We start from the raw sequence: 27,282 nt of genomic DNA, 5'->3' as shown, positions 1-27,282 counted from the left end.
AAGCAGCTGTGATAAAGCCACTGTGCACTACCTGCAGACAGTTAGACATTAGCTGAAGAACATAGTGGAGCATTTACAGTAGCAGCTAAAGAAACATGTTGGTGGAGACCAAACCAGAGCTAAAAGAGAGTGGTTGTTGAACTTGCATTTAGGCATGGGCCGGTATGAGATTCTGATGGCATGATAACCTTAGGTAAAAATATCACGGTTTCACGGTATTATGATTACAGCTATAAAATGTGATATTTTGAAATGTCTGTATTTAAAAACAACAAAAAAAAGAACTTTTCCATTGAACAGTCTTTTATTTTTATATATAGAACATGATGGAACATTAGTAAATATGTATTTAAAATAAATAATAATACAACATTACTGAATTCTTTCTAAATAAAAAAAAATAAGTGCAGTCTTTTTAACTGAGGCTAAACCTGCAACTCAAGTCACGACATAAATGAATTATTTTTAGTGAAAAAAACACAAAATGCAAATAAATGCAATCAGTTAACCTGTGGCTCAAGATATAAATGCAGGCAGGAGCTTAAAACTGAATCTCAACAGTTTTTGGAGACGTGCTCACTATCATATTGGATGTGTTGCCTCCTCGCGCTGCTACTGTCCGTTACCTTCTTCCTCCAAGCCGCGGCCGTCTGTCTTTTTACGGTAGCTGAAGTATTCCCATACAGCCGACTTGGTCCTTTTAGACGGGGGGAAAGTTCGGGAGGCTCGCCTCCTTCAGCTGTAATACAGCCTGCAGAGCTACCTGCTTGTAACAGCAACCGGAGGTGCGCGGGAGGAGGACTACTGTACGCTGCAGCTGCACACGACCTGAGGGACCTCCACTGTCTCTCTGACGAGACGTCACATTAGAAAAAACCCGCTCATACCACAGGAACGGTATGACGGAACATTTTAGTGGTTTTGAAACCGTGACTTTTTCATACCGTGGTAAACCTTGAAACCGGTAACCGGCCCATGCCTACTTGCATTACAATAATTAAGTACACACAAACAGAACTTCAAATTAATGCTCTGTGTCAAGTCAGTTTTATGTCACAGTTGCTGATTTGTCTCATGGGACTTTACAGTCAGTACAGCATACATTTGTTTCCTGCTCAAATCTAATATTTAGGTTGCTAGAGGTCTTAAACAATAAAGGATGAGTCTTTTCATTGTCAGCAAATTCCGTGAAAAATTCATACCAAACAACTCCTTTTGAGTAAAATGTGTTAAAAACTGGCTATGGTGGAAGTATAGTAACAAAAAGAGGAACTTTGGCACTAAAAACACTGTAACGTTGAAACATAGAAGATGAAGATTTGACTCATTTGGACGACTGATGCTTCATATTAGCTTCAGATCAACTTTTAAATACATTTTTGCCCAGAGTAGGACGGGATTTTGGTTACAATACCAATTTTGCTTGTGTATGAAAAGATTCTCAGGACTAATTATGTAAATTGTACAAGGACCACTCTAACCTCAGCATTAATCTACACATTATTAAAATATTAATCTTTACATTAAGAATTTACCCCAAAGTTACATTAATGTGCTTTTTGAACAAAGTTACTAGATAAATGCTTTCTTTAGAACAGTGTACATACAACAACTTTAGATTTTAAATGGTATCAGTAGGTAGCCAGTGTCAATATGGTGGCCACAAACATACTAAATGTAAGCAGTTCCCTCCATGTTTTCTGATTCAAGCGAGGTTGAAGGTTCAGTCTGACATGGCCAGATCTCATTGCACAAAGAACCAAAGGTTGGCCACGCAAGACTGAATAAAGCAAGTGCATTATGAAGGGATCTTCCAATGATCAGAGTCATTATGTCCTTTTTAAGCAACAGTAAGCAGTTTATGCATTTATATCTTTGGCATAATTATCTGTGTTGCAGTAAAGGTGTTCATGCATGAATCATCACCCAGTCTGTTAATGATCTCTGTTAAACATCAGACTAGTTGCTTGTACACCACATTTGACCATCGCTAGACATAGAAAACCAAGCAACAGACTGTGAGAGGTTATTTATATGTCCTACTATCCATTCTTTTTCCAGTGCTTTCTTTTTTACTTATTTAATTTAGTTAACTCAGGCAGAGATTAATATATTTTTTTATTAAAGGTGTTTTCAGTTATTCTGGCTGATTATACCTGTGCTCAGGTTGGAGTTTGATGGGGATGACATGTACAGTACTTTTCTTTAGATCAAAGCTAATGGGTGCTAACAGACAAATAAATAACTACTTAAAGTGATAGTAAAGGTAAAATTTGGTTTGAGTCCCAGCCGGCGGACCTTTCTGCATGTCACTGGCTCTAGAGATGACCTTTTCATGTTTTTCATGAGTTTTGTAACCTCCACAGGTTTTCCTACATGCTTGGAAGGAGGAGTTGGGAAGGGAGTGATCAGTTGTTCAGAAGATTTCTTGTGGTTCAGTGAAATAAGCAGTATAGTCAAGTCAAGTCAAGTTTTCTTCATAAAGCACATTTAAAAACAACCTCAGTTGAGCCAAAGTGCTGCACAGTTATTAAAATACAATATAATCACACAATATAATAATAAATAAAACAATAAAGGAATAGTAAGAGATCAATTTAAAAACTAAAATTAGAATAAAAACAAATAAAAAAAAAAAGTAAAATAAATAAAAAGTAGGAAGCCAAGCAAAACAGATATGTTTTTAGTAGTGTTTTAAAATGCTCTACAGACTGTGCAGCTCTAACGTGGAAAGGTAGGCTGTTCCACAGCTTGGGGACCGCCACTGAGAAGGCCCTGTCCCCCCGAGTAGAGAGTCTGGACCGAGGTACAGCCAGGAGCAGCTGGTTTGTTGACCTAAGTGCTCTGGATGTACTGTGAGGCTGTACAAGCTCTGATAAGTAAGATGGTGCCAGACCATTAAAACACTTAAAAACAATTAATAAAACCTTGAACTGGATCCTAAAGTGAACAGGCAGCCAGTGCAGAGATGCAAGGACAGGACTGATGTGGTCGCGCCGTTTCTTTCCAGTCAGCAGGCGGGTGGCTGCATTTTGGACCATCTGTAAACGGCGCAGTGCTGACTGGTCGAGACCAACAAACAAAGAGTTACAGTAGTCTAACCGTGAGGTAACAAAGCTGTGAATGACTTTCTCCAGATCATTCCTTGGAAGATAAGCTTTTGCTATTAATCTTAGCTGGAAGAAGCTTGTTTTCACGATGGAGCTTATCTGTTTATCAAACTTGAAGTCACTGTCCAAAATAACACCAAGGTTCCTTGCAGATGGGTGACAGTGAGACTTCAGGGTGCCAATGGCGCTGTCATAGCCATCTAAGAGATTTTGTTGCCCGAATAAAATAATCTCAGTTTTATTTTTGTTCATGTAGAGAAAGTTCACTTCCATCCAAGATTGAATGTCCGTGAGGCAGTCTAATAAGACCTGGACAGAGGCTTGCTCATTTGTTTTTAAGGGCAGATAGATTTGCACGTCATCTGCAAAGCAATGAAATGAGACATTGTGCTTTCTAAATATGGATCCCGATGGCACCATATATATCGAAAAGAGGAGGGGGCCCAAAATGAAACCCTGAGGCACCCCACAGCTCAGGGGGGAAGTGGCCGAAGTATACTGGCCCATCTGGACAGAGAAGCTTCTGTCAGAGAGATATGACTGAAGCCACTTAAGAACTGTACCCTTAATGCCCACACAGGTGTTTAAGCGAGACAGGAGGATGTTGTGATCCACTGTGTCAAAGGCAGCTGTCAGATCCAGAAGGACCAGGACAGCAGAGTTCCCTTGTCTTAATCTTCCTTTTATGTGTCTTCACCAGATGGCCGTCACTGCTGCCAATCCTGAATCCAGACTACGTAGCCAAGAAGATCATCAATGCTATCCTCACAGACCAGGTCTTCCTGCTGATGCCCAAGAGCATGTACCTCATTACTGCTCTCAAGAGGTTAGTGTTCACCTTCTGCTCTCTTTCACATTAGTGCACTGAACTTACACATTCAAAGTACATTCAAACAAAGGAGTGATGAGTAAGTTTATCTCTTTGAAATGAATTACAAAAGTGTGTTAAATGTTAAAGTGTAAGTGCTTAGAGATCTCCCCTAACACAGAAGTCATTATCGAGTAGCACCTGCAGTCCGTCCACTGACAGATAGATGTGCAAGTCAGATATGAAAACCACTATCACAATATTCTACCACGCAAACACATTTCCTAAAAACTTGATGTCCAGACCAGTCGAACAAAACAAAAGAAAACTGTTAATCTTTTTTTTCTTTTCCTCTGTATTTTTCACCAACTACTAAACTATGTGTGACTGACTCTTGCATTGAGTTTCAGTATAGCCAAGCATACAAGACACATCTCATCACTGACACATCTTTCTGTGATCATATATACTTGACATGCTGGCATTTGACCAAAGCTAACCATATTTTCTGGGTGGCTGTTTTGACACTCTGCAATCAAACCAGGATATTACATCATAAATGTCAAGAGCAAAGGATACAAGATAAGTTAAACTGATTGTACTTTGCGTCACAACTGCTGTGCACCCTCTTTTCAGTCATAACACAGATATTATATGGTCCTGAAACCAGTGCAGCTTGTGTTGTCTTCGCAAATAAACGTCTAAGTACAGTTGTACAATTAGATTCACTACTAGGAGCAGTGGGCAGCCACTATCCAGCGCTCCAGATATGTGGCAGTACCTTGGTCAAGGGCACTGACATGAGAATAAGCCTAGCGCATGTTTTTTGACAGGCTATAACTCTGCAACTATTTAATTGTTATCATGAGTAGCACTGTTAATGTCTTCAGTACATCTGTTATTAAAGAGCAACTGAGGAACTGTGCATTAGTATTAACAGTTTTCATTTTCAGCTTTTAATTATGGTGTTTCACCACAGTGTCAAAAAATGTATGCTAAAACAAAGAGTTAAACTTGTTGCCATGGCAACATTTATATTTCTTGTAACATAAAGTTCTTCATTACACCTGGAACAGCTGGCTATAACAAACTCGATGTATCGGCCACAGGTGATAATATCTCTGTAGCATTAGTATAGAGGCTAGTGAGCATGCTAACAGCTGTCTACATGTATTGACTGAAGTTGGGCGATAAAGCAGTAAGGGAGTTTACACTACAATGAGACAGATGCAACCTATCTGATACCATTTGTTTTATTAGTATTATTATTCAGTACCACTTTGAGCCAGATGTAACATATCTGACCATATGTGGTGTGATGATGTAAAGGTTTCAAGTCAGTCCTCAGTTCATTTTATTGGTGATGGTACCATGGTGACATTATGGTCCTGAGCACTGTGTGACCTCTCTCAGACTGAAGCTGTTGGTCACATGAGGGGTCAGAGGTCAGCCTTGAATAGAACAGGTGGTCTATAAGTATCTAAATATAATTCCATGTAGCCTTCAAGTTGTAACTCAGTGTCACAGCCTTAATATATCATGGAAAAATAACCATTGGAAAAAGACCTTTTAAAGTAGTCAGTATAACATTAATTTTGGGTTGGTAAATGGTGCTACTAAACCTGCTTTCACTCCCAGTTTGTGGTGTGGGAAAACGGTCACAAAGAGGCTGACGTTAAGACCCTAAGGGTGGTGACCCCTTGTACTTTGTGACCAGTTCATATGCCTTTTTTTTTTTTTTTTTTTTTTTGCCTGATCCTGCCAGGGGGTTTCACATTCCACTTTTTTCATTGGCTCACGACACAATAGAAAGTGTGTGTGTGTGTGTTTCGGCACAAGACTAGAATACTTCTGTTGGTTTTCCCTCATTGAAAGCCTGTTTTTAGATGGTGAAGGATGAGTCATCTCAGCATTTTCAGGGGTCCAGGTCAGGAGCCCCTTATACCAGGTCGTATGATTCTGTGTGTTGGCCTTTGGTTACAGTCGGTCTGTTAATGGCAACACTGCACATGAATTCCATTTAGCTGCTCATGACGCACATGTTTTTATTGAGATGGGTCACAGAGGTACTGATTCAGAGCTGTGTAATTTTCAGCTTGTACCTCTACGGTCTTTATCTACAACATTAACAGCATCAGCCTGTGTGTCTGTATGTCTGCTGATGAGCTTTTGTTTGTTACCACTGTCATGCAGTTCCATGTTAGGTCAATCTTGTCATGATGGAATGAGAGACTGTTCCCCCACAAATGAAATAATAGTAGTACTCTGATGTGTAAGCCATTCAGACACTGAAACTAACTGTTAGCCACTGTATATAAGGAAATTATATTATTCGGATAATGGAATTTCATCCTATTACTGTGACTGATATTATGGGGCCTCATTTGCAGAATAGGGACACCACTCTTCCTGCTGAATGAGTATTTTCTCTTCTCTTCTCTTCTCTTCTCTTCTCTTCTCTTCTCTTCTCTTCTCTTCTCTTCTCTCTCACTCTCGCACACACGCACACACACACACATACACACACACACAGATTTGCTTAATTCCCTTTTGGGGTATTTACATAGACTTTACCCTAACCACTACCTGCCTAACCCTAACCCTTACTATAACCACAGGTGGCAAAAGTACACTGATTCAAGTACATGCTCTGAAATGTATTTAGGTACAAAAGTAAAAGTGAATTTTTACTGTCAATGATACACAATGCCTCTTTTGATAACTTGGCAAAACGAAATAAGTTCTTGACATGCAAAATAGGATAGTTTTACTCTTTTGTTCACAACCTGCACAGAAAAAAAGTCACTGGACACAGTGTAGTTTTGCTGCAAGCACATCATGTCTTGTTTTTATAATGTCACCAAGGTTGAAACAAGTAACAAGCCTGTTTTGACAATGTAAGGAGTAGAAAGTACACATATTTGTGTTCAGATTTAGGGAGTAAAAGTAAAAAGTCATCAGAAAAAGAAACACTCAAGTAAAGTACAGATACCTGGAGAAAACTACAGTATAGTAACGAAGTACAAATACTTCATTACTTCCCACCTCTGACTAATAATCTTAACCACTGACCCAAGAATCAGTGTTTTACCAATTGGGGAAATTACTTATGTTACCAATTGCACAAACCATCCCCAATCAGCTGGTCTTAAGTCATACACAAACACACACACACACACACTCTTTCTCTCTCACTTTACTCAAATCTACGACAGCAAGTACAAACTGTTTAACAAGCAGCACATAAACATGCCGATATGCAACATCTTTGACCAGTCTGCCCACAGTTCACTCTCTGTCCCTGATCCACAGCCAGTCCCACACTGAGTCTCTGACTATCATCAGCAGAGGACAGTCAGACAGATTTACGTATTCATTAATCAGTCTAACAGTGGAAATATTCTGCTCATTTCCAGCTCTATATTATTGATCTTATGCAGATGTGATGAGGCCACTGTGTTCTGTTTGGTAAGCTCTCTGCTGTAACAGAGGTTACATGAATAAACAGTGATAGGATTTCACTTCTTTCCTTCTTTACTCAAATCGGCAACCTCTACAAATACATCACAGCACAATAAATGGAACCATAAAGTTATGGGAAATGTGATGTGTATATTTAGAAAAACTAGCACTAACAATATCAATATCTGTCATTATGACACAAATACTGTGTCCTGACTGATTGAAATGCTATATACGTATAGCTATACAGAAGCTAAATGACTTCCCTGTCCTCATCCTCTCCCTGCATCATCCTCTCAGTGCTTTGCAGTGGAAGCTGACCGTCCTCCTCGGCTCCTACCTGGGATTCTCAATGGAAGTAGACTGCAACACTAACCTCAGTCTGCACTGCAAAACGCACTAGCACACATTTAAGATCAGCCCTAACCAACCTGTTCTGTCATCAATTAACCTCTCCTCCATGTGTATCCATTAATGTGTGCATCACATGTGTATCCATTAATGTGTGCATCACACGCTGTGAGATTTTCAATGATGTTTTCGGCAAAGATTGATTGAATATCTTGTAAATGTTGTTACTGTTTTGGTTCAATTACACACACTGTACCATTGCACTATACCATAGCAGTATACATATATGCTATAGATACAGCAGCAACCTTTTCTATTCAGATAATATTGTCATAATGTATCTAGGTGTGGAATGTAGACTTATAACCTCAAACCAGCAGCATATGGTGTGTTCTCAGACTACACCAGGTCTTTTCTGTTACATTTACCCTCATTATGAGTATACTTTAAGGACAATTCCACTTTGTTAAAACTACTTTCAAGCTTTTCTTTTTGCAGTTTTGGCTACTAAGATGTCAAACTGTGACATCATTATAACTATAAGCTCTACAGTGCAATAAACATGAGAGCAGAGGACTGAAATGACTTTATTTGGTGGTCAAAGTGGAAGTAAATTGGAAATATTCCCTCATTGCACAACTACAATCATTTCCCTTCAAATGGATTTCGACAGTGGATAATTGAATCATTTTACTGTTTCTCTTTTACATATGTTTGACTAACCTGAAGGTTTGTTTCAGTCTGACTGTTGCTGTTTTTTGACCCCTCTGACTTATTTTTAGTGATGTCACCGTGTTCGTAGATCTCAGCTATTAACTCAGTAGATATAATGTTATTGTTACTCACAGTAATAGTCTAATCTATGAAAATAATAAAGTAAAATGATCCTTTAAGGACTTACTCTCTAGCTCTACTTGGTCTTAACTATGGAGAGCACTGTGTGTGTGCTAGTTGTGGTTAGCATGTAGCACAGCCTCAGGAAAGCTTTACAAAGACATTTTATCACCAGGATTATTGTACTCTATTGATTTTCAGAGACAGTGCTCTGTAGATAGACATAAACAACTCTCACTGTTACCCTGAGACCAAACTGAGCCCATTTGAAATGTCACCAAGAGACAAACACCGCAGAGAAAGTGACAGCTTGTGTAGATTTAGTGACTGCAAACAGCACGAGGGTGTTTGTTTTGTTTGTACCCAGGCAGGTACCTGTACAGTGGAATGATGATTTTCTTCAGGGTGTTGAAGCTCACATATTCTGAGTATCTGTCATGTCAGTTGTCAGTGTCTGTGGAGCAGCTGCAGGTGAGGTGTCATCATGTCTCTGCAAAGTTCTCTCTGATTTGGCAAAAGCTTGTGCAGGTTTTGATTGAAAGTGAGTGTCAACTGAATGAGGGTCTGTTATTTATCATGCTGCTTATCCAGTGTGACTCAAGAAACTTCAAGAAAGTTCAGATTTTAGCTTTAATAAATGTCTAATGAATGTGTTGTGCTGGTCAGTTGTCTCTGTAAATGGAGACATTGAAAAGTGTTAAATAAAGATGATGTATTTTGTCATGAATCTGAATTATGACCGTTTCTAATAAAGCCAATGCTCACATTATAGTTAACACTACTGTACTGTCACAAGGTGTGTTCAACATTTGAATTACTTAAAGTCTGTGTAAAGTAAGAATAAATATGTGTTCTGAGTTTGACATACCACAGAAAAGTGTGTTGTTAACCACCCTGCCAAATTTGAATGATTAAAAAAATCACCAAATATATGAAATTAGGCTTCAAAGTCTTGTAAAACTCTTTTACTCTGCTACTAAACACTGTGGGAGTGCCCACTGAGTTTGCTGAACCCCCGCCCCCTACCAAGTATCACCTGTCAATCAAAGTCCCCACCTATACCAGAAACATGGACACTCCATCTGAGAGCTTTCTGCTGCTAACTCAGCTGCTAGCTCGGCGGCTAACTCAGCTAACTGGCTAACTGTAGACTGTAGTAGTAGTAGTGTGCTCTGAATGTATTTATACCTCTACAGCAGCAGGGGTGGGTTTATGATTTTCAGACCCGCCCACTAAATCCTGAACACAGAAATGTTGAAACACAGTTTGTGAAGCCTAGCTCCACAATTCAAATCTAAATGGTTGAAATGCTTTTTACACCTTTTTTAGAAATACATTTATGACCTATTTAATGTGTTTAGAAGAAAATGTCTGAATTCACTTTACACGGTCTTTAAAGTAACCATTCTATGCTTTATCTGCACTTCAACTTTAATGATTCAGTCATATTACTATTGCTGACAGTGCCATCTTTATTGGAGTGCAATGTCACTACTGGTGCCAGCTGCCGATGAGGAGCACTTAAACCCCAGACTCTGACTGCCAGCAGTCTCCATCAAAATATGACTGAGTTCTTGATGCTGTTGCAATCAGTGGATTCAGTCACTGCAGCAAAGTAAAAATGGATCATTTGGCACACTGATGAGAATAGCAAAAGTCTAAATAAAAGTTTTAAAAGTTATCTAATTACCAATCAGTAATTGAGGGTGTGTAAAGTATATTATACTTTATTACAAATTCGTGGTGTTAATGCATACACACCCTGCTGGACAAAAGGTTATTTTTCATTGCTTTCAATATTAGATCATTATGTATTAATCATGGTTTGAGTCTAGAGATACACATTAGTGTTAGTCAATCAACAATTTATGAAATACAGTGGATGTAGTAAATGATAAAACCATGTTAACCTCTGACGTACTGTTTGCTATAAAATAAGGTAACCATAAATAACACCAAAAAAAAAAAAAGATTCTCGTATGTTAATATTCAGTGGCTGGCCAGACAAAATCCAAAGTATTAAACACAGCTGCACAACTTCCAGCTTCATGAGAGGACAGTAGTTAGATCAGATTTTACTCTTCTCAAACATGCTATAGCCTTCAACATTAAATCAGCTGCAGCATTATTAATGAAAACCCTCTGCTCAGCTGGAACAGGAGGTCCAGGAATGCAAAAGTACTGCTGCTTTTAACTTTATCAGTACAGGAAATCTTTCAACATTTCCTGCCAACATAAAGAAACATTCTTACTCAATCAATCTTACACTTCAGGGATGATTTGGAGTCAAGCCTGTCCTGAACATTAGTGGGTCAGCTACAGCACAGAGCTGTTCTCTGCTGTCTGACACTGAGCCTACCTTAGCTGAGCAGCTGCTTCTATTGTATGTTAGTTTAGCAATAGCTAGCTAAGTGGACAGCTGCTACACAACAACTTTGTGGAATTTTCACAGCTTTATGTAGCAGAGTTAATTTCTCCCTGGAACAGCAGGGAAGTTTGTTTGTTTTACAGTTGAATGCAAGTTGACTGAGGCGGTGACATATTTGATCACTGAGTCAGCTGATCCTCTGTGGTTTTACTGGCTCAGGTGATAACTGCCAACTGAACCGTAACAACAAGAACAATACAAATGACAATGTCAAACAATACAGTGCAACATTATAATATCAAAATCACAATATTTATAACTTTTCAGGAGAGCAGGATGTCTGACAGGAACATTTATTGATGCTCGATTGAGGAGATCAGACGGACAATACGAGTGAAAACACTGTGCCACTTCATTCTGCTGACTGCTTCCAGACATGATGTTCACTGAAGTCATATAGTCTGAGGAGGCCTGTCTGAGTGTCTGTCTGTAAAAAACACAGCATATCTCCACCCAACCTTGCTTGTGGCTTCCCTTATTTAGACAGCTGCTTATCACAGCCAACCACAGCCATCACAGTAAACAGAGAAATGAAGTGAACTGCTCTGAAATAGACAGGTCATGATCTACTGCTCCAAGGATAGGAAATGACCATTCTATATTGTTATCTACAGTTATTATTTCCAGATAAAAAAAAAGATCTTTTTCCTATTACATTAATGATATAATCTCTCACGTTCATCTTTTTTGTTTACATGTGACATATTATAGCCTATGAGCTACCTGTTTGCCTTGGCTACAGTAAACTACAGTGCTGCTAATCAGTTGTTGGGCTTCTAGTTCTAACGTCTACATTCTGTTAACTGTTAGGAGGAAAAAAATGAACCACGTGGAGAAACTGAATAAAAACAAAGACAACATAAACTAGAAAAAACTAACATTACATCTTAGGCATACTTATGTGTCAGTTGAGTCAGGAAAACATTACATGTGACTCCCTACAACATGTTATGACAGGTGTCATTTGACAACCTCTCATGTTAAATGACAAGCTAGCGCCAACTGGTTATCAGTGGCTTTACTGGTTCAGTTAACTGCCAACTTAAGAGTTATACCCACAGCTGATCTCGTGCCTTTTCTACTTGAAATATAAATGTTTGAAATTGAATGTAGACATGTAAGATAAAGTGCATAAATATAGAATATATTTAAATGAAATATGTCAGCACCTATAAATATCCTGTGTGTCACACAAATGCAACTGTAATTCATCACGCAACTGAATAATAAGAGACGTCACCTAGTTACACTGTATGTCCTCATCTTCTGCATTTTCAGTTGATAGATTTGTCATCGATTTAAACTATTTGTGTGAAGCCATTAATAATCAATCAATCATTGGCATCTCTAGTCTGAACAGAATTTTTTATTTGTTTATTAACATTAATGATTAATGTCTGATGGCCAAGCAAAGGTTCTGTCTTCACTGAGCATCAAACGTTGAAGTCTCCTTGGATGATGTTTGCAGCTCTCTCCATTGACTGTGTCTCTGAATAAGTCTGTTATGACATTAGATCCCAATATGAGTTACCAATAAGGATCATACAGTATGTAGTGCATGCAGCTGGTAGCCTAAACTGTTTCTTCTGAAGGTAGAAGGTCTGATGAGAAGGTGGTAAAGCCATCTACACAGCTCTTCATATTTCTCCTCATTGTCTGAGCTTCTGGTCATTGGACAAAACTAAAGATACAGATTGGACATCTATGTGATATACATAGACATTAATACAGAGTTATTGAGGGCCTGTGCCACTACACTAAAAAAATGACCTCTGAACCGGAGATGGATACAATCAAGCATTGGAGACGGTGTAAATCACCCAAGGGACCCACTGTCTTTACTGTATTAGCTTTATTATCTATACATACAGTACACGTGGCTTTCAGTTGTAGCAGTCACAAGGTAAAATGTTACCAGCCTGTTTTCTCATGGATAAATAATCACCAGGACTAAGATGTTGTTTAAAATAATGTGATTATCATTTCAGCTGCAACATCAACACACTTCTATTTGTACAATTGTAATATATTACAGCAAGCGTTTGGTTTGGCAGTGATCTTTATATCTTTGTGCTTTAACTGTAATTGTATAGTCATAATGTGAAGTAATTTGCCAAAATAACAAATAAGACCAAACTTCTGCCTCTGTCAGTGATAAATAAAAGGTGTGAACACATGTATTTGTGTCCTAGCATGTCAACACATTTCCTCTGCACTTTTTTTTATCAAGAAGTTGTGTTCAGATGTCAAATACAAGTTTTGAGGTCATGATCTGAGTAAAGCTACTGTCTAGTCTTGTCTCAGTGATCTTTGCTCACTCAGTGCTGTTAATGAGACGGTTTGATGCTTTATTAGCTGACATTGAGTCATGTTCTCAAGCATCACCATGAATGGATAAATCCCACATTTTCTTTTGAAACGGTCATGAGCACAGTTACGACACAACTGTGTGCAGGCACATAACCCAAGGCTGTCTCAGCTGGACCTTTTTTATAACTTGATCGATGTGCAGTGATTCACTGAGCAGTGTCCTTTTTCAATTTTCACTTCACTTCTAAAAGCGTTTCCCTTTGGTCTATTTAGTTTTTTTTTTCTACACAAAGGCCATCCATTTGTTTACCTCATTATCTTTACACACATTTAGCTAAGTGTCTGCTGATTCTCTGTTGGTGTAATCATGTTCAGGCCCAACTTTATAACTTTTATTTATACAACCTTTTATCACAAGCAAGGGGCTGAAACAGGGGTAATAAACAGAGGACAGACAAGAACAGGAAATTACAATTGACCCATCCAGATCTAATGAATCCCAGCTGTGATACGAAACATACATAACACACATATTTAAGCATACAAGAAAGAAAAAGAAAGAGTTTACCAATTCAAGTCAAAGGGAGAACCGTGAGCATGCAGCAAATGTTAGACAGCATAAAATTATATTGCTGGGCTAGTGAGAGCAGTGTTCCTTATTCATTTCAATGGAATCACTGCATTGGTGCGGTAGGGTTGTTGATAGAGTCTCTGACAGGAAATGCTGTCCATTGTCCGAGGATTGTTCTCGGACTTAACCATAAATACTACTACAGTTCATTCCAGGTACTGAAAGATCAATCCATTAAACCGTAAAAACCGAGACTCAGTTTCAGTTATTTCCTTGCTCAGACTACTGAACGACTACATTTCACATGAACACATAACTGCAACTATGCAAGAGTGCATAAGTCAGTTTAATGAAGTCTGATCAGAATAAATAGACATGCATAGTTGTCTGTCTGTCTTAGTTATTGCATGTATTTGTTTCACCAGTTTTATGAAGTCTGATTGTTCTTAACTGTGTACATGAGGATGTATGTTGTATGTATATCGGGAAAATGACGGAAAAAAGTGAAGGATCACCCTGAAAAAAGCTGAACGCAACTGTATATTATATTCCTCTGTGTGATAGAGCTCCACTGTTGTCCAAAAGCTAATAATACTATGTAAGTGAGTCACACATGTCCCTTCATTACCATAAACACTTTTATTATTTTGACTCACTCATTTAATCACTCGACCACCAAATTTGGATTTATCTACCACGTAAAATAGACTCCAACATATGCACTTTCTTTCCTCTATATATTCAGATGTGTGACAAATTAAAGGAAAAACATGAATACATGTGTAAAGATACAAAATATCTGCAGATGCTTACACAAAAATGCACTGCATAGTACAATCAAGCAATTAACATCCAGTCATGCTCTGTGTAGCATGTATAAAAATGCTGAGCAGGCCCAGTTTCTAATTTTGTATCAAGATGGTAAGAGGAAAGTGACTTTGAAAGAAGGTTGATTATTGGGGCATGGATGGCAGGAGCTGAACTGGCTGCTCTTTCAATAGGAGCAGTGACTACAGACATCTACATTTAGATCTATGGGAAAGACATCAGGAAATTGGATCAGAAATTGTGATCAACACATTCGGTTACAGTGATGCTGGTGCATTAGTGTGATAAGTAAAAAAAAAAAAAGAATGTCAGTGCTGGAGGTGATCAGACTGTCACCAACAACAGTCCGCTGACAATGACGTAGAGAGGGATATTATAATAGGGCTGCAGTGCAAAAACCTCATCATATTACAGTTCAGTGGTGTTAATACCACAGGCACTGGTCTACAGCAATGTGGAAGAAAGTGATCAGATAAATCTTCCTTCACCATATACTTTACAATTGGGCTTGTGTGGCGTACACCAAGAGAACGGTACAGGTCTGAATGCAGGGGTAGACAATAAGGAAAATTTGCCTGCTTGCTTTTGAAGATCACTGGCCCGACTATTGTAACCACTGGCCCAGGTCAACGTCAGGTATAGATCCCAATAATCATGAAAAAGAACAATTCAGTAAATGGCTTTTCTTTCTTCAGCACATAATAGGCTGTGTGGAACATGTTTTCCATTTGTTTTTTGAACCCTGCTGCCATTTCACTATTGACATGCACACAAGCTAACACAGGAGATGTTACATTCTCTGCCTACTTCTTTTTAAAGCAGTTTTGGTGTGCGATGCTCTTTTCATGAGGGTCAAAGCCAGTAGCCCGCTCTGCTACATGGCCCTTGTAGAGTGGAGAACTCCTCAAATAAACAAGCAAGAAATAAAAAAATAATTTTTACTGCTCATCCTTTGTAAATATATGAAACTAGCCACTCTACATTTCTATAAAGCAAGTGTCTATCGTTAATTGCCTGTTAAAATAATAGCATCCAGGGCTTGAAATTAACTTTTTGATCTACTAGCCAAGTGGCTAGTAGATCAAAAAAGTTACTAGCCAACCAGATTTTGACGTTGCTTTACTATTGTATTTGTATTTCATAGGGGTGTGACGATACACTCAGCTCACGAGACGAGGCACGATATTGGGTTCACAAGATCAAGACGAGACTTTAACTGTATTTTTAAGAAAACTTCAATGAGGAAATAAATGACTGTTCTTTTATTTGAAATTCACAAAATGGAATTGAAATGTTTTAACTAATCATCTTATAATGAATCACTTCAGTTCTACTTTCTACATATATAATTATCCTATGCAGTTTGCAGCACTGTAAAAGGTTTCCCCATATAGATATTTTATATATTGATAATTTTGATATTAATGGAAATAACAACCATAAATACCTAAGTTAGATAAATCACAAATACTAAAAAGTAAATTATAAAGAGTAGAAACAATTCTAATATATAAATATAAATTAAATAAAGAATCTAATTCTCACAAATTATAACATAAAATAAAATAAATATAAAATAAATAAAACAACACAGAAATAAAAGTAAATTGCACAAATCCTGTATCACATAAATACACAAGTAGAACAAAATATAAATTGTGTTATAATTTGTTAGTGTGACTCATTTTACTTTTGGCATCATTAGGCTTCCATAGCTGCGCTAGATTCCTCCGCTGCTCCTACCTCAGGCTCTCAGTGTAGAGACCTGAGGTTAACCTGCTGCTGCTCCTCTCCTCATCTCATACTTCTGACTGAGATCTTCTCAACAGGTAGAAGCTGTAACAAGCTTAATGATCCACGAAATACACGATATCAGCAGCTGCACTGAGCGGGCGCGCGCATTCTGCGGGAGCGAGCAAGGTGTGTTTATGTCCCACGGAGAGCACAGTCTGGTTGCATTGACGGCTGGATCGGGATCACGTAAAGTATTAGCGGTATAGTTACCGAGACGATTTAACAGAAATCATCGCAAAACATTGGAACCACGGGGAATTAATGTGAAGTTAGATTTTTTTTACTTGTTTTTCTTTTGTTTGTTTTTTTTTTAATCAAGGGCATTATTTTTACTGGCCCCATCGGGCCAGTGGTTGGAGCGTTCTGGTGGCCCTGACGGTTTTAAAAGTACGTCGGGCCACCGGGCCATTTATATTGTCGACCCCTGGAATGCTTGACCCCTACAGTGAGGGGGACTAGGGTCTCTGTTATGCTGTGGGGTTTGGGTCCACTTGACCTCTTAAGGCCCATTTATGCTCAACGTTAAATACAGATCCAGACACAGACGGAGCCTTCTGTCCATGCGTTGTGTTCATTTCGTCCGTATTTCTGCACGTTTCCATAAAGCTTACGGATACGGACCAAACGGAGCAGTACCACCAGAAACCGTGGGGGGCAGTGTTGCTGTCACTAACCGATAAGTAGCTCTAGTGAGACACGAAGAAGAAATAAGAATGGCGGAACTTTTTGAGGAAAGTTTGAGCGAGTTGGTTAGAAACTTTAAACATATCGTTTTTATCTTTTATGCAAGAGGAACATGATCAATATCTCCACAGTCGCCATGTTTGTTTTTGAGTTTGTTGTTGTCATAAACTTTTGACTCTGCAGTGCCCCCTGGTGGATGTATTGGTTAACATCCATGCCAACGTAAAGGACACATGGAAGTATGTGAGCAGTGACCGTAACATCGTTTGAAAAGGACGTACACATTTTCGTATGTACGTTGAACATAAATGGGCCTTTAGAGGGCAGGGTCACTACAAATCAATTCAAAGTAGTTGTGAGTGATCACCTTTATCTTATGATGAAACTTTTTTATCTTGATGGGTATGGTCTCTTCCAGGATGTCAATGCCCCCGTCCATAGGACACGAGGAGTCAATGAATGGTTTGATGAGTATGAAAATAATGTGAATAATATGCTGTGGCCTTCACAGTCACTAGATCTTAAACCAACTGAACATCTATGGGAGATTTTGTACCAACATGTCAGACCGTGCTTTCAACCACCATCATCAAAACACTAGTGAATATGTTTTGGAAGAATGGTGTTCATCCCTCCAGTAGAGTTCACACACTGTAGAATCAACAACAAAGAGCATTGAAGCTGTTTTGGCAACATGTGGTGGTCCAACACCTTACTAACACACTTTACGTTGTCTTCTTCCTTTCATTTGTCACCTATCTGTATATAATCTACAGTCATTTTGAACTGTGCACTGCTTGACTGAGTGCAAACTGGACAGAACCCCAGCAGAAATAACAAAGACATAACACAGGAGTAAATCAGCTGGCAGCAGAGTGCTTCAAGCTGATGTCTACACAACCACAGCAATTAAAGCCATTAAACACCATCAGTTTTATGCAGACACTAGATGTCTTTATGCCAAAATATCTGGCAAGATGCAACTTATGAGGCATGATAATGTTCCTGTCAGGAGCAGTGTTTTACTTGGCGTAGCACAAAGCAGTAAAATGTACACATCAACTGCTGTTTTATTTGCAGGTGTTGTCTATCACACTGCATAACTGCATGGTAGATTGATTCAGAATAGCAAATAAGTCTGAGTAGATTCATCAGATGTGGTTTTTACACCCAGTTTAGCTGTTAATTCTAATTCTGATGGATAGTGATAGTTTGTGCACTGCTGGCTGGCAGTGCTAATGGAATAGCACCAGGTCTTCTTGTCTTCTCAGTAGTATATTACATGTTGTACTATTTTGATTGCATACCAGACTGGAGGGTGGTGCTTGTTGATTTGTGTTCATTCCATGTTGTACATGACAAAACAGTCTTGTCTTTTTGCCTTTCTTTGCCCCCAAGTTCTAAACAAAGCAGTCTCACCACTGTATCCAGCTTTGTCACCACTGTACCCAGCTGTGGATCCAGTTGTAATACAGCTGTTGATTTCACACAAACACATTATCTGCTAATCTTGAAAAGGCTTAAAGAGAACTGTTGATTTTCTTCAAAAAATGCCCTTCAGAGGTGTTAAAAAGACTAAAATGTAATGTATACAGGTCAGACTGCACATTTCAGTCCAAACTGTTGGTGGCTACATGTAATTGTCCTTTCTCACCGGGTGTCTGTGACCCTTTGATGTCTCTCACTGCGATGGCCTGCCCCTCTGGATTTGGTGCTTGGTCACAAGGTACGGGATCCAAAGCTGTGTTGCGAGATAGCTGGGAAACAACTCCTCCTCAGAATTTGCTTGACTATGTCAATGGGTTCAGGCATAGGTTGGTTTTGGCAGTGGATAGTGCAAAGGAGAAGTTGGTAAAATCACAGCACAAAATGAAAACTCTGTATGACAGGCGTGCAGAGCCTAAGCAGTTGCAGGCTGGTGACCAGGTTTTGGTTCTACAACCTATTGTGACTTCTCCCTTTGAGGCAAAAGTCTCTGGCCCGTACACTGTAGTACAGCAGGTGTCAGACCTGAATTACATCATTGCCACTCCAAACTCCCTTTTTGCCACTAACTGGCCCGGCGTGTGACTTCCCTGGGTGGTGATTGACACAGGTCGTCAGGCCAATTTGCCTCAGCTGTGGGTGTATGGGGAACTGGGTATTTAAGGGCTGTCTGAACATTTGTTAAGTCACTTGCTGCCTCCAGACGGAGACTTGGGGTCTGTTAGAAACTGCATACTTTCCTACTGCTCGTACTAACTCTGACGTCATTTGAAGTATGTAGTGTGTTTCAACTGCGTAGTATGTGATTTAGAGTATGTGAGAAGTTCCTGGACGGTTTACTAGATTCTCCAGAAATGCAAAGTATGCATCAAGAGCTGACTACTCACACTCACATTACCCAAGATGCAATGTAACTTCTGAAAAAATAAAACAAAATACAAACGTCACAGATCACTAACTCGGTGGTTTCAAGTTAGCTACAGCGAGGGTATGTTCTCTTCCTGTTTTCAAAATAAAAGCACCAATTCTAGCTTTTCTTAATAATAAAAGGTAACGGGTGTTTTATTTTGTGAAAATGACCGGTGCGTTACTCGCTACGGCTAACTGAATTCGCAGGAACAAAACTTTAAACAGGTGTTATTTGGACAAATTAGCATCACATTGTGGATCTAAAGGGCTACTTTACTTTCTTCCTAAAAAGGTTAGAAATGTGGATAAAGTGGTATATTTACAGAGTTAGAGCTAAAATGAAATCAGCTTCAGCCTGATGATTTCAGCTCGGGTAGGAACGAAATGCATTGTGGGTCATCGTGTAGTTTACTACAGTGTAAACGGTCTGCTTACTGTCTGGTCATTTAGTGTGTAGTGTGTAGGATGGAAGTATGTAGTATAGAAGTATGTAGTATGAGGTTTCGAACACAGTCTTGGTTTCAGGCTCCCACCTGCCATGTGGAACTAAGTATCACTTCCTCCTGCATTCAACACTTCACACAACATACTCCACTCATCCATACACTGCATACATGACTGACCCTTAACATAACATTTCATACATACTTTTGGTTTATTTTTATCTAAGTTTATATTATATTTGTTTAGTATGATCTAATTTCTGCTTAACTAATTTAACCATTATTTACTTTCCAGTTAAACTTGCCCGGTTTGTGACACTCACATTAATGTGATATATTTACATAAACGTCCTGCCTCCTCCTCCTGTGCACAGTCTGATGCAGCCTTGGGAGAAATTTGATGTGAATCAACATTGATAAGTTGTGCAGCCCATTTTATTGATATATTGGTGCCTTCATTTAATTATTTGTTCGTAATGGTTGAGATTTACCTTATTATTCATGCAATTATGTTTTGATTTAATTTTGATTTTGAAATGTATTTGTTCATATACTGTGCTGTTTCTGGTGACTTTTAAGTTCTGGTTGTTTAGACATGTTTATGTCTTTAGTTAAGAAAAGTGTATTTATTTCAGAGTTCCTTGTTGTCAAGGAGGACACCATTCCTACCAGTCAATCACATTCATCCATTCTTACCAGTCAATCACATTCATCCATTCCTACCAGTCAATCACATTCATCCATTCTTACCAGTCAATCACATTCATCCATTCCTACCAGTCAATCACATCCATCCATTCCTCCTCCTGTCCAAAGCCATCCAGAGTGCAGCCATTAACCATTACCTTTGAGTCCTATGTGTGATGTTCAGTCATCAGGCATTGTGCCACTGTCTGATGTCCTACTAGTCATCCACCTTTTGAACACCTCTGCAAACAAAGACCTCCAGATTGCTGGACTGTCAAGCTGTTACACATGTAGACTTGTTCAGTACCTGAATGACAGCTGATTGGTCAACAATTGTCTGTCACTCTTTCTGTCTTCCCTTTTTTTTCCTTTTCATCTCATTATTTTCCCCTCTCTCATTTCACTCCTCACCACCTGCTCTCACATCATCGTTATTCCTCTCATCTTACACTGTCCTAGACTTGATTCCTTCTGTCCTTCTGTGATTTCCTCATCTCTATCTTCTCTTTCTATTCTCCAGCTGAAACATTCCCAACCTAAAGATTGTATTTACACTGAGATGAATCGGAAAAAAACCTGCAAATCCTCAGTAGTAAATTTAAGTCAGCAACTGTTTGAGATTTTTCTTTTTTTTTCATAATGACATATAATGGCATTCATCATTCTGATAGGTATGTTTTTTAAAATATCACTCAAATTATAAACATGTTTGAAGCCTTTAGGATGTGCAAAAAACTATTGAGTATTTCAATTTGATATCGCAGCCCCTATTATTTTATCAATGTGCAGCAATTTTCAATGTCTCACCATGAAACAGGAATGAATGTAACTAATGTACATTGTCTTATCTGCAGCAAACTTTGATGTTTCAACATGACGAGACAAACCAACTGTTATAACTCCACATATCATCAGATCATTCCCAAATTTCACGTAGATAAGAGTCCTGAACTTAGAATATGTACAGGCCAACATGGAATTATAGCCATAGACCCCATACTTTTACAAACCAGTGTTGTGGTGAAACAGCAGATTTGCAGCTGCTGTAACTTGACTCCACATCGTATGTCTTTCCTAAATTTCGCGTTTGATAAGAGTCGTGCCCTGAACACATCTGCATTTTGAGGTCAGTCACATCAACAGGGAGTCAGCCTCCTGTGACACATGCCATATAATCAGTGGTTCTCTAGCGCCACATAGTGTGTCCTTCCAATCTTGGGGGTTTGGACTCCTGATTCAAACCATTTGAATTATTTTATTGAGAAAGGACTCATATACTTGACCAGTGTTGAATCAGTAAACATATTGTAACCTGTATCACAGCAGAATGCCTCATGGATGAAAATGCACTGACACAGCTTCTTTAGTCACAGACTGTGGTGAGACTGTGGTTGTGTTTCTTAAATCCATGCATGCACCATTCATGTGACGCTGCCCTGGCTTCAGTGAAAAGAGGGAAGTGTGATTTACTGATGACAAATCACATCACTTGACCCAAGTGATTAGAAATGTGTAACATCTTAGCAGTAAGATCAATAATGGAACATTTCTTTGATAAACGTGCCTCAGATAACTAAACCCCTCAGTGCTCCAGCTGAGTTGTTTTATTATTGAATTATCTCTAATAAGGAACGTCTTCTCTCCTTTATTGTCTTTTCTTTCTCTGGTCCATTTGTCTGAGGACAGAACTATTATTCTCTATTAGAAAGCTTTTTGTCTCTGGAACACAGCTCACACAAATGGAGATAGTGCTTCGCCTGTCACCTCTGTTCATTTTACATAAAAGCCATTGTATTGAAGCTTTTAATAACATGTTGTTGTGTTATCCAGCGTTCTCTCTGTTCCTCTTTGAAGACAGTCATTGTTAGTCAGAGGATTGTTAGTCATCCAAAAGCTGCTAACATGGACTGATTTGAGAAGAGATGCAGAGTAGCATCTGTCTGGTTCTAACTCATTATTTGACTAAACTCATTTACATTAGCACATACAGTCAAGCCCGAAATTATTCATACCCCTGGCAAATTTTGACTTTACTTCAACCAGCAAGTTGTTTTTTGACCGGAAGTGACACAGGCGTCTCCAAGAAGATAAAAAGACGATGTACAAAAGGCATCATTGTGGTAAAAAAAATATTTCAGTCAGCTTTTATTTATATTTGAACAAAAAGTGGCATGTCCAAAAGGGGTATGAATAATTTCGGGCTTGACTGTATATGTAAAGTACCACTGAAGAGTTTAGACACACATATTTATTCAAGGGTTTATTTTCTATTTTCTACATTGTAGAACAATACTGAAGACATCAAAACTAAAATAACACATTATGAAATCATGTATTAAACAAAAACGTGTTAAACTGAATAAAATGTTTAATTTCTTAGATTCCTTGAATCCTAAACCACACTCAGCAATAACTCAACCAGCTTCATGAGGTTTTCCAACTGTCAGGAAGCTGTTCCCAGATATATGCTGAACACATGTTGGATGCTTTTCCTTCACTCTGCAGTCCAGCTAATCCCAAACCATCTCAAGTCAGGTGATCGTGGAGGCCAGGTCATGTGATGCAGCATTCCATCACTCTCATACTTGGTCAGTAAGCTTTTCCATAGCCCAGAGGTGTGTTTTGGGTCATTGTCTTGTTGGGAAAACCAAATGATGGTTCTACTAAGCATAAAGCAGATCAGATAGGATGGCTTGTGTCTGCAGGATGTTGTGGTAGCCATGTTTGGTTAAATGTGATTCACATCTGTTCACCTTCTCCGCATCTCACAGAGACAGCGTTGGGAACCAAAATCTCACATTGGGACTCATCAGACTGAAGACAGGTTTTTTCATCCTTTGTGTTTCTTGGCCCAAGTAATTCTCTTTTTCATATTGAGCTCCCTGAGTTGTGGTTTCTTTGCAGCAGTTAGACCATGAAGGCCTGATTCACACAGTCTCATCTGAGCAGTTGATGTTGAGATGTGTGTGTTGCTTGAACTCTAGGGAGCGTTATAGTTGGTTCTAATCTGAGGAGCTGGTAAATCCAATGAATTTATCCTCAGCAGTAGAAGTAACTCTTGGTCTTCCCTGTCAGGGCCAGTCCTTATCAGAGCGAGTTTCATTGTAACAATTGATGGTTTTGGAGTAGTGGAATAGTGTTAATTGCTTTATAGTAATCAATCAAAGTTTGATCGTGATTACGATTTTGGGGCCAAACAATCTCAAAACTAATAAAATTGGGGGGAAACGATTTTTGTCATTTTCCGTTGTGCCACGTTGTATAGAAACGGTCTGCAAAAAGCTGTGCATGTGTATTTCCGTCCCTCCCCCACAACTTGTACTGTACACCAGAGCTGTCAACACCCTCGTTTTCCTGGGTTTCTCCCGTATTTTAGACTCATCTCCCGTCGCTCTCCCGTTTAGTTTTTTCTCCCGGGAGTCTCCTGTGGTGTAACAGGTAGACACTGTGCAGACAAAACACCAAACATGGCACAGAGGTCCTCAGCTGTACATGAGCAGGGAGATTTGGTTCATGTTTTTGGTTTAATAAAATATTTGTATTTGTTTGATTATAACTTTTAGATATTGTAAAGCCATCCTGCTGTTAATAGGACAACACAATGTAATCATTAATGTAAAAGTGAATTTAAAAGTATTTAGTTTGTCCTTAAAGTCATCCCCGCTCCAGTCGTGTCTAGTGTTGTGTACTGCAATTTTAGAATTACACAAATGGAGATATGACAGAAGATTTCAAAAAGGATGAGTACATGTAGTGATATACATGATATATGAAGTGATGTTGCATGGAACTATGGCATTATATAATTGTGCTTCCATCCTTACCCTGTCCTTTACTACTGAAGTCTTCCCATCCAAATCTCTGTACTCAAACTAATCTGCACCAAAACATTTTATTATCCAGCTGATTTCCTTTTTGTTTCCCTCCACAGCATCCTTCCTATGAAGCAGGGCATTATGCTGGGCCAGTACCTGGGAGCCTTTAACCTCATGGACACATTCAGGGGCCGTTCCAAAAAGCAGGAATGAATGAAGACAGAGGAGAAGGACTGATGAAGAGGAGGATGACTAAAATGGAAGGAGACATGGAGCATTAAAAAAATCCATCTTCCAATCTTGATCTTCACTGTGTTGAGGAGTGCAGGTCAGAGGTTGGATTTGAATGCTTGTCTGACTTCAGTGATTCATACTTGAACACACATAATTGAATTGCCATTAATCACTGTATATCATACTGTATTATCCATGTTTTATGCCTTCATATCCTTAAATGACACTATATTTACATCTTATTGATAATTGTTAGTAATTGAAGCAACCAATATAATGTTGACAATGAGGTGATAGAAAGGAGCCCTCCTCATTGTTCTATAAGAATTTTAATGTTTAAATGTTAAGTGTGATGAATGTAAGCAAGTGCTGCCAAGGCCTTCCTAAAAATCCAGCCAGCCTTTGTTCTTGCTTACTTCCTGTTCCTAAACATATCATTTTATAATAATAAAAATAATAATAATCATGATATAATGATATCATCAGTCATCAGTGGGGTCACCCATAAACAGCCAAGTCTAATGTTCATTTACAAAGAGTAAACAAGGGTCAAAAACTGAAAATGATTCTTAATACAAATATTCAGATGAAGATGAAGTTATAAAAATACAAACATTAGTAAAAACCTTGTAAAAGTAGAAACATAATTTGATCTGTACTGCTCTTATTTTGAAGGTGAAAATCTATTGAAATCAATACACACGATACAAAGTCAAGTTATTATTTGATGAGGCCTGGCTGTTGTCACTGTAATTACTCAATATGTCCCTTAAAATATCATATGAACTTTATTGTGAAAAGCGTGATTATCATATGTGTGTGTGGGTCATTGTTTTACGGTCCAAGTCATTTCACATTAAAAGCCAATGTGCCGGGGCCAAGCGCTCATTCTCAGGAACAGTGAACTCAGCTGAAAGGGTTTGTTAAATGTTTGATACCTCTTCCTTGTAAAGCTCGGTTTCAAAGCCGTTAAAAGTTTGAAGTTTGTTTTTATCCACAAATCACAAAAGTACAGAATGCACAGAAGTAAGACATACAAATATAATCATGAATTGGAGCCATAAAGCAATTAAGTTCTTTGCCTCTAAAGTTAGCTTTGGTTAGGTTTTGAACTCTCATCATATAAAAGGCTTGTGTCATCTTCAGACTGTGCTCTTACCATACAGACAAACATAGCTATGTGACCAGTGAAAACCACAGGACTGGCTTAGCAGTGGCTAGATGGAAGTCACTTTTTTATAAACTGCAGTGTTATTCATCTTGTTGTGTTAGGTTGTCTAGCTAATCCTAATTTAAAAGCCTCTAAGTTGTTTACATGCAGTTTACTAGCAACATCCCAGCTGTGTGTGTGTCAGCATTCCAGTAATGACTCTGATTTCAGCAACATCAGTATCCTTGCATTACAAAAAGCCATAAAGAACATGCACATGGAAAGGTGTGTGTTTCCCTGAGGATAAAGTCATTTTCAAAATTCAGGAAAAAGGTGAAAAAACACTTATTTTTTGAAGTAATGTTCATACACTTCCACATGGTCCACAAACGTTTGAATGATCCAATCATGACATTTACATCTAAGACCAACTCTGTAACAGTGATTTTATATAATAATAATATCAGGTATTGTTTTAATCTAACAGTGTATCATGTGACTCATATATATATATATATTATATAGCCAAAGTTTCATATTCTGCAAAAAAGAAAATAATAATGTATCTAATAATGTAATGGACTTGTACACTTGAAGAAAACTCTGAAAATGGGGAAATAGAATGTGAGTGATGCAGAGATGATTTAAATGTGTACTAATGATACCTTTTAGTACATACTCTGTTTTTACAGCCATCTCTCAGTCTTTTAATGCAAACCACCTGGAACTGATATTGTGAACATTGTGATCAATAAACTGTCCCGTTCTAAATGTTTTGTCTCTGTGTTTGGAGTATGCAGTGAGGAAACTGACAAATCTCATTCCCACAACATCTGTCACCGTGTAAAGCCTTGTTTGGTCAAGTTTTTACATTGTTACTGCTAAAAAAAATGAGTTGAAAATATGGATGACTGCTGCATTTAATGACAATATTTGGTTTGTTTTCAATGTTTAATACATCGTCTTTCCATTTTGTATACTCCATACTGTGAGATCACAACAAAGCCCTGTCATGGACTTGAGATGCATGATTAAGTTTTTAAAATCCAGTTTAAAGCACATTTATAAAGCAATCACAGTATATTAAGTTTCCTGATAATCATATCCACTCAACTGTAACGCTCATATGGGAATTACAGTCTATTATATCTTCCTGAGAAGAATATCTGGTTTTAATCTGCTGCTATCATCAAATTTCACACCAAGGTTATTAAAGGCTTTTTTTTTTCAAAGTAAAACGGAAAGAAAAGGGGAGAAGATTATGATTATGGTAAAGGTAAGGATAAAATTTAATGATTGCCTGAGGGGGGAATTAAAAATTGACACAACAGTATTGTTGTAATAAATGATAAAAAAATAAAATACTATATACAATAAAC

At 38.4% G+C, this 27,282-nt stretch overlaps 1 protein-coding gene across 1 annotated transcript in view; it reads left to right on the top strand.

Moving 5' to 3' along the window:
* The window catches only part of LOC128369114 (epidermal retinol dehydrogenase 2-like), a 41,670-nt gene extending 15,002 nt beyond the window's left edge, over positions 1 to 26,668 (top strand). The window contains exons 6-7 of the mRNA XM_053330080.1: positions 3,811 to 3,936; positions 24,636 to 26,668. Of these exons, the coding sequence (XP_053186055.1) occupies positions 3,811 to 3,936; positions 24,636 to 24,732 (223 nt within the window). The 3' untranslated portion in view covers positions 24,733 to 26,668. The remainder of the gene's footprint in view (positions 1 to 3,810; positions 3,937 to 24,635) is intronic.
* The last annotated feature ends 614 nt before the right edge of the window (positions 26,669 to 27,282 follow it).

Source organism: Scomber japonicus, chromosome 12 (genome assembly GCF_027409825.1).
Source record: "Scomber japonicus isolate fScoJap1 chromosome 12, fScoJap1.pri, whole genome shotgun sequence".
Classification (NCBI taxonomy): Eukaryota; Metazoa; Chordata; class Actinopteri; order Scombriformes; family Scombridae; genus Scomber; species Scomber japonicus.
The sequence above is the reverse complement of the archived record's forward strand: the minus strand, read 5'-3'. Positions and strand labels throughout refer to the sequence as shown.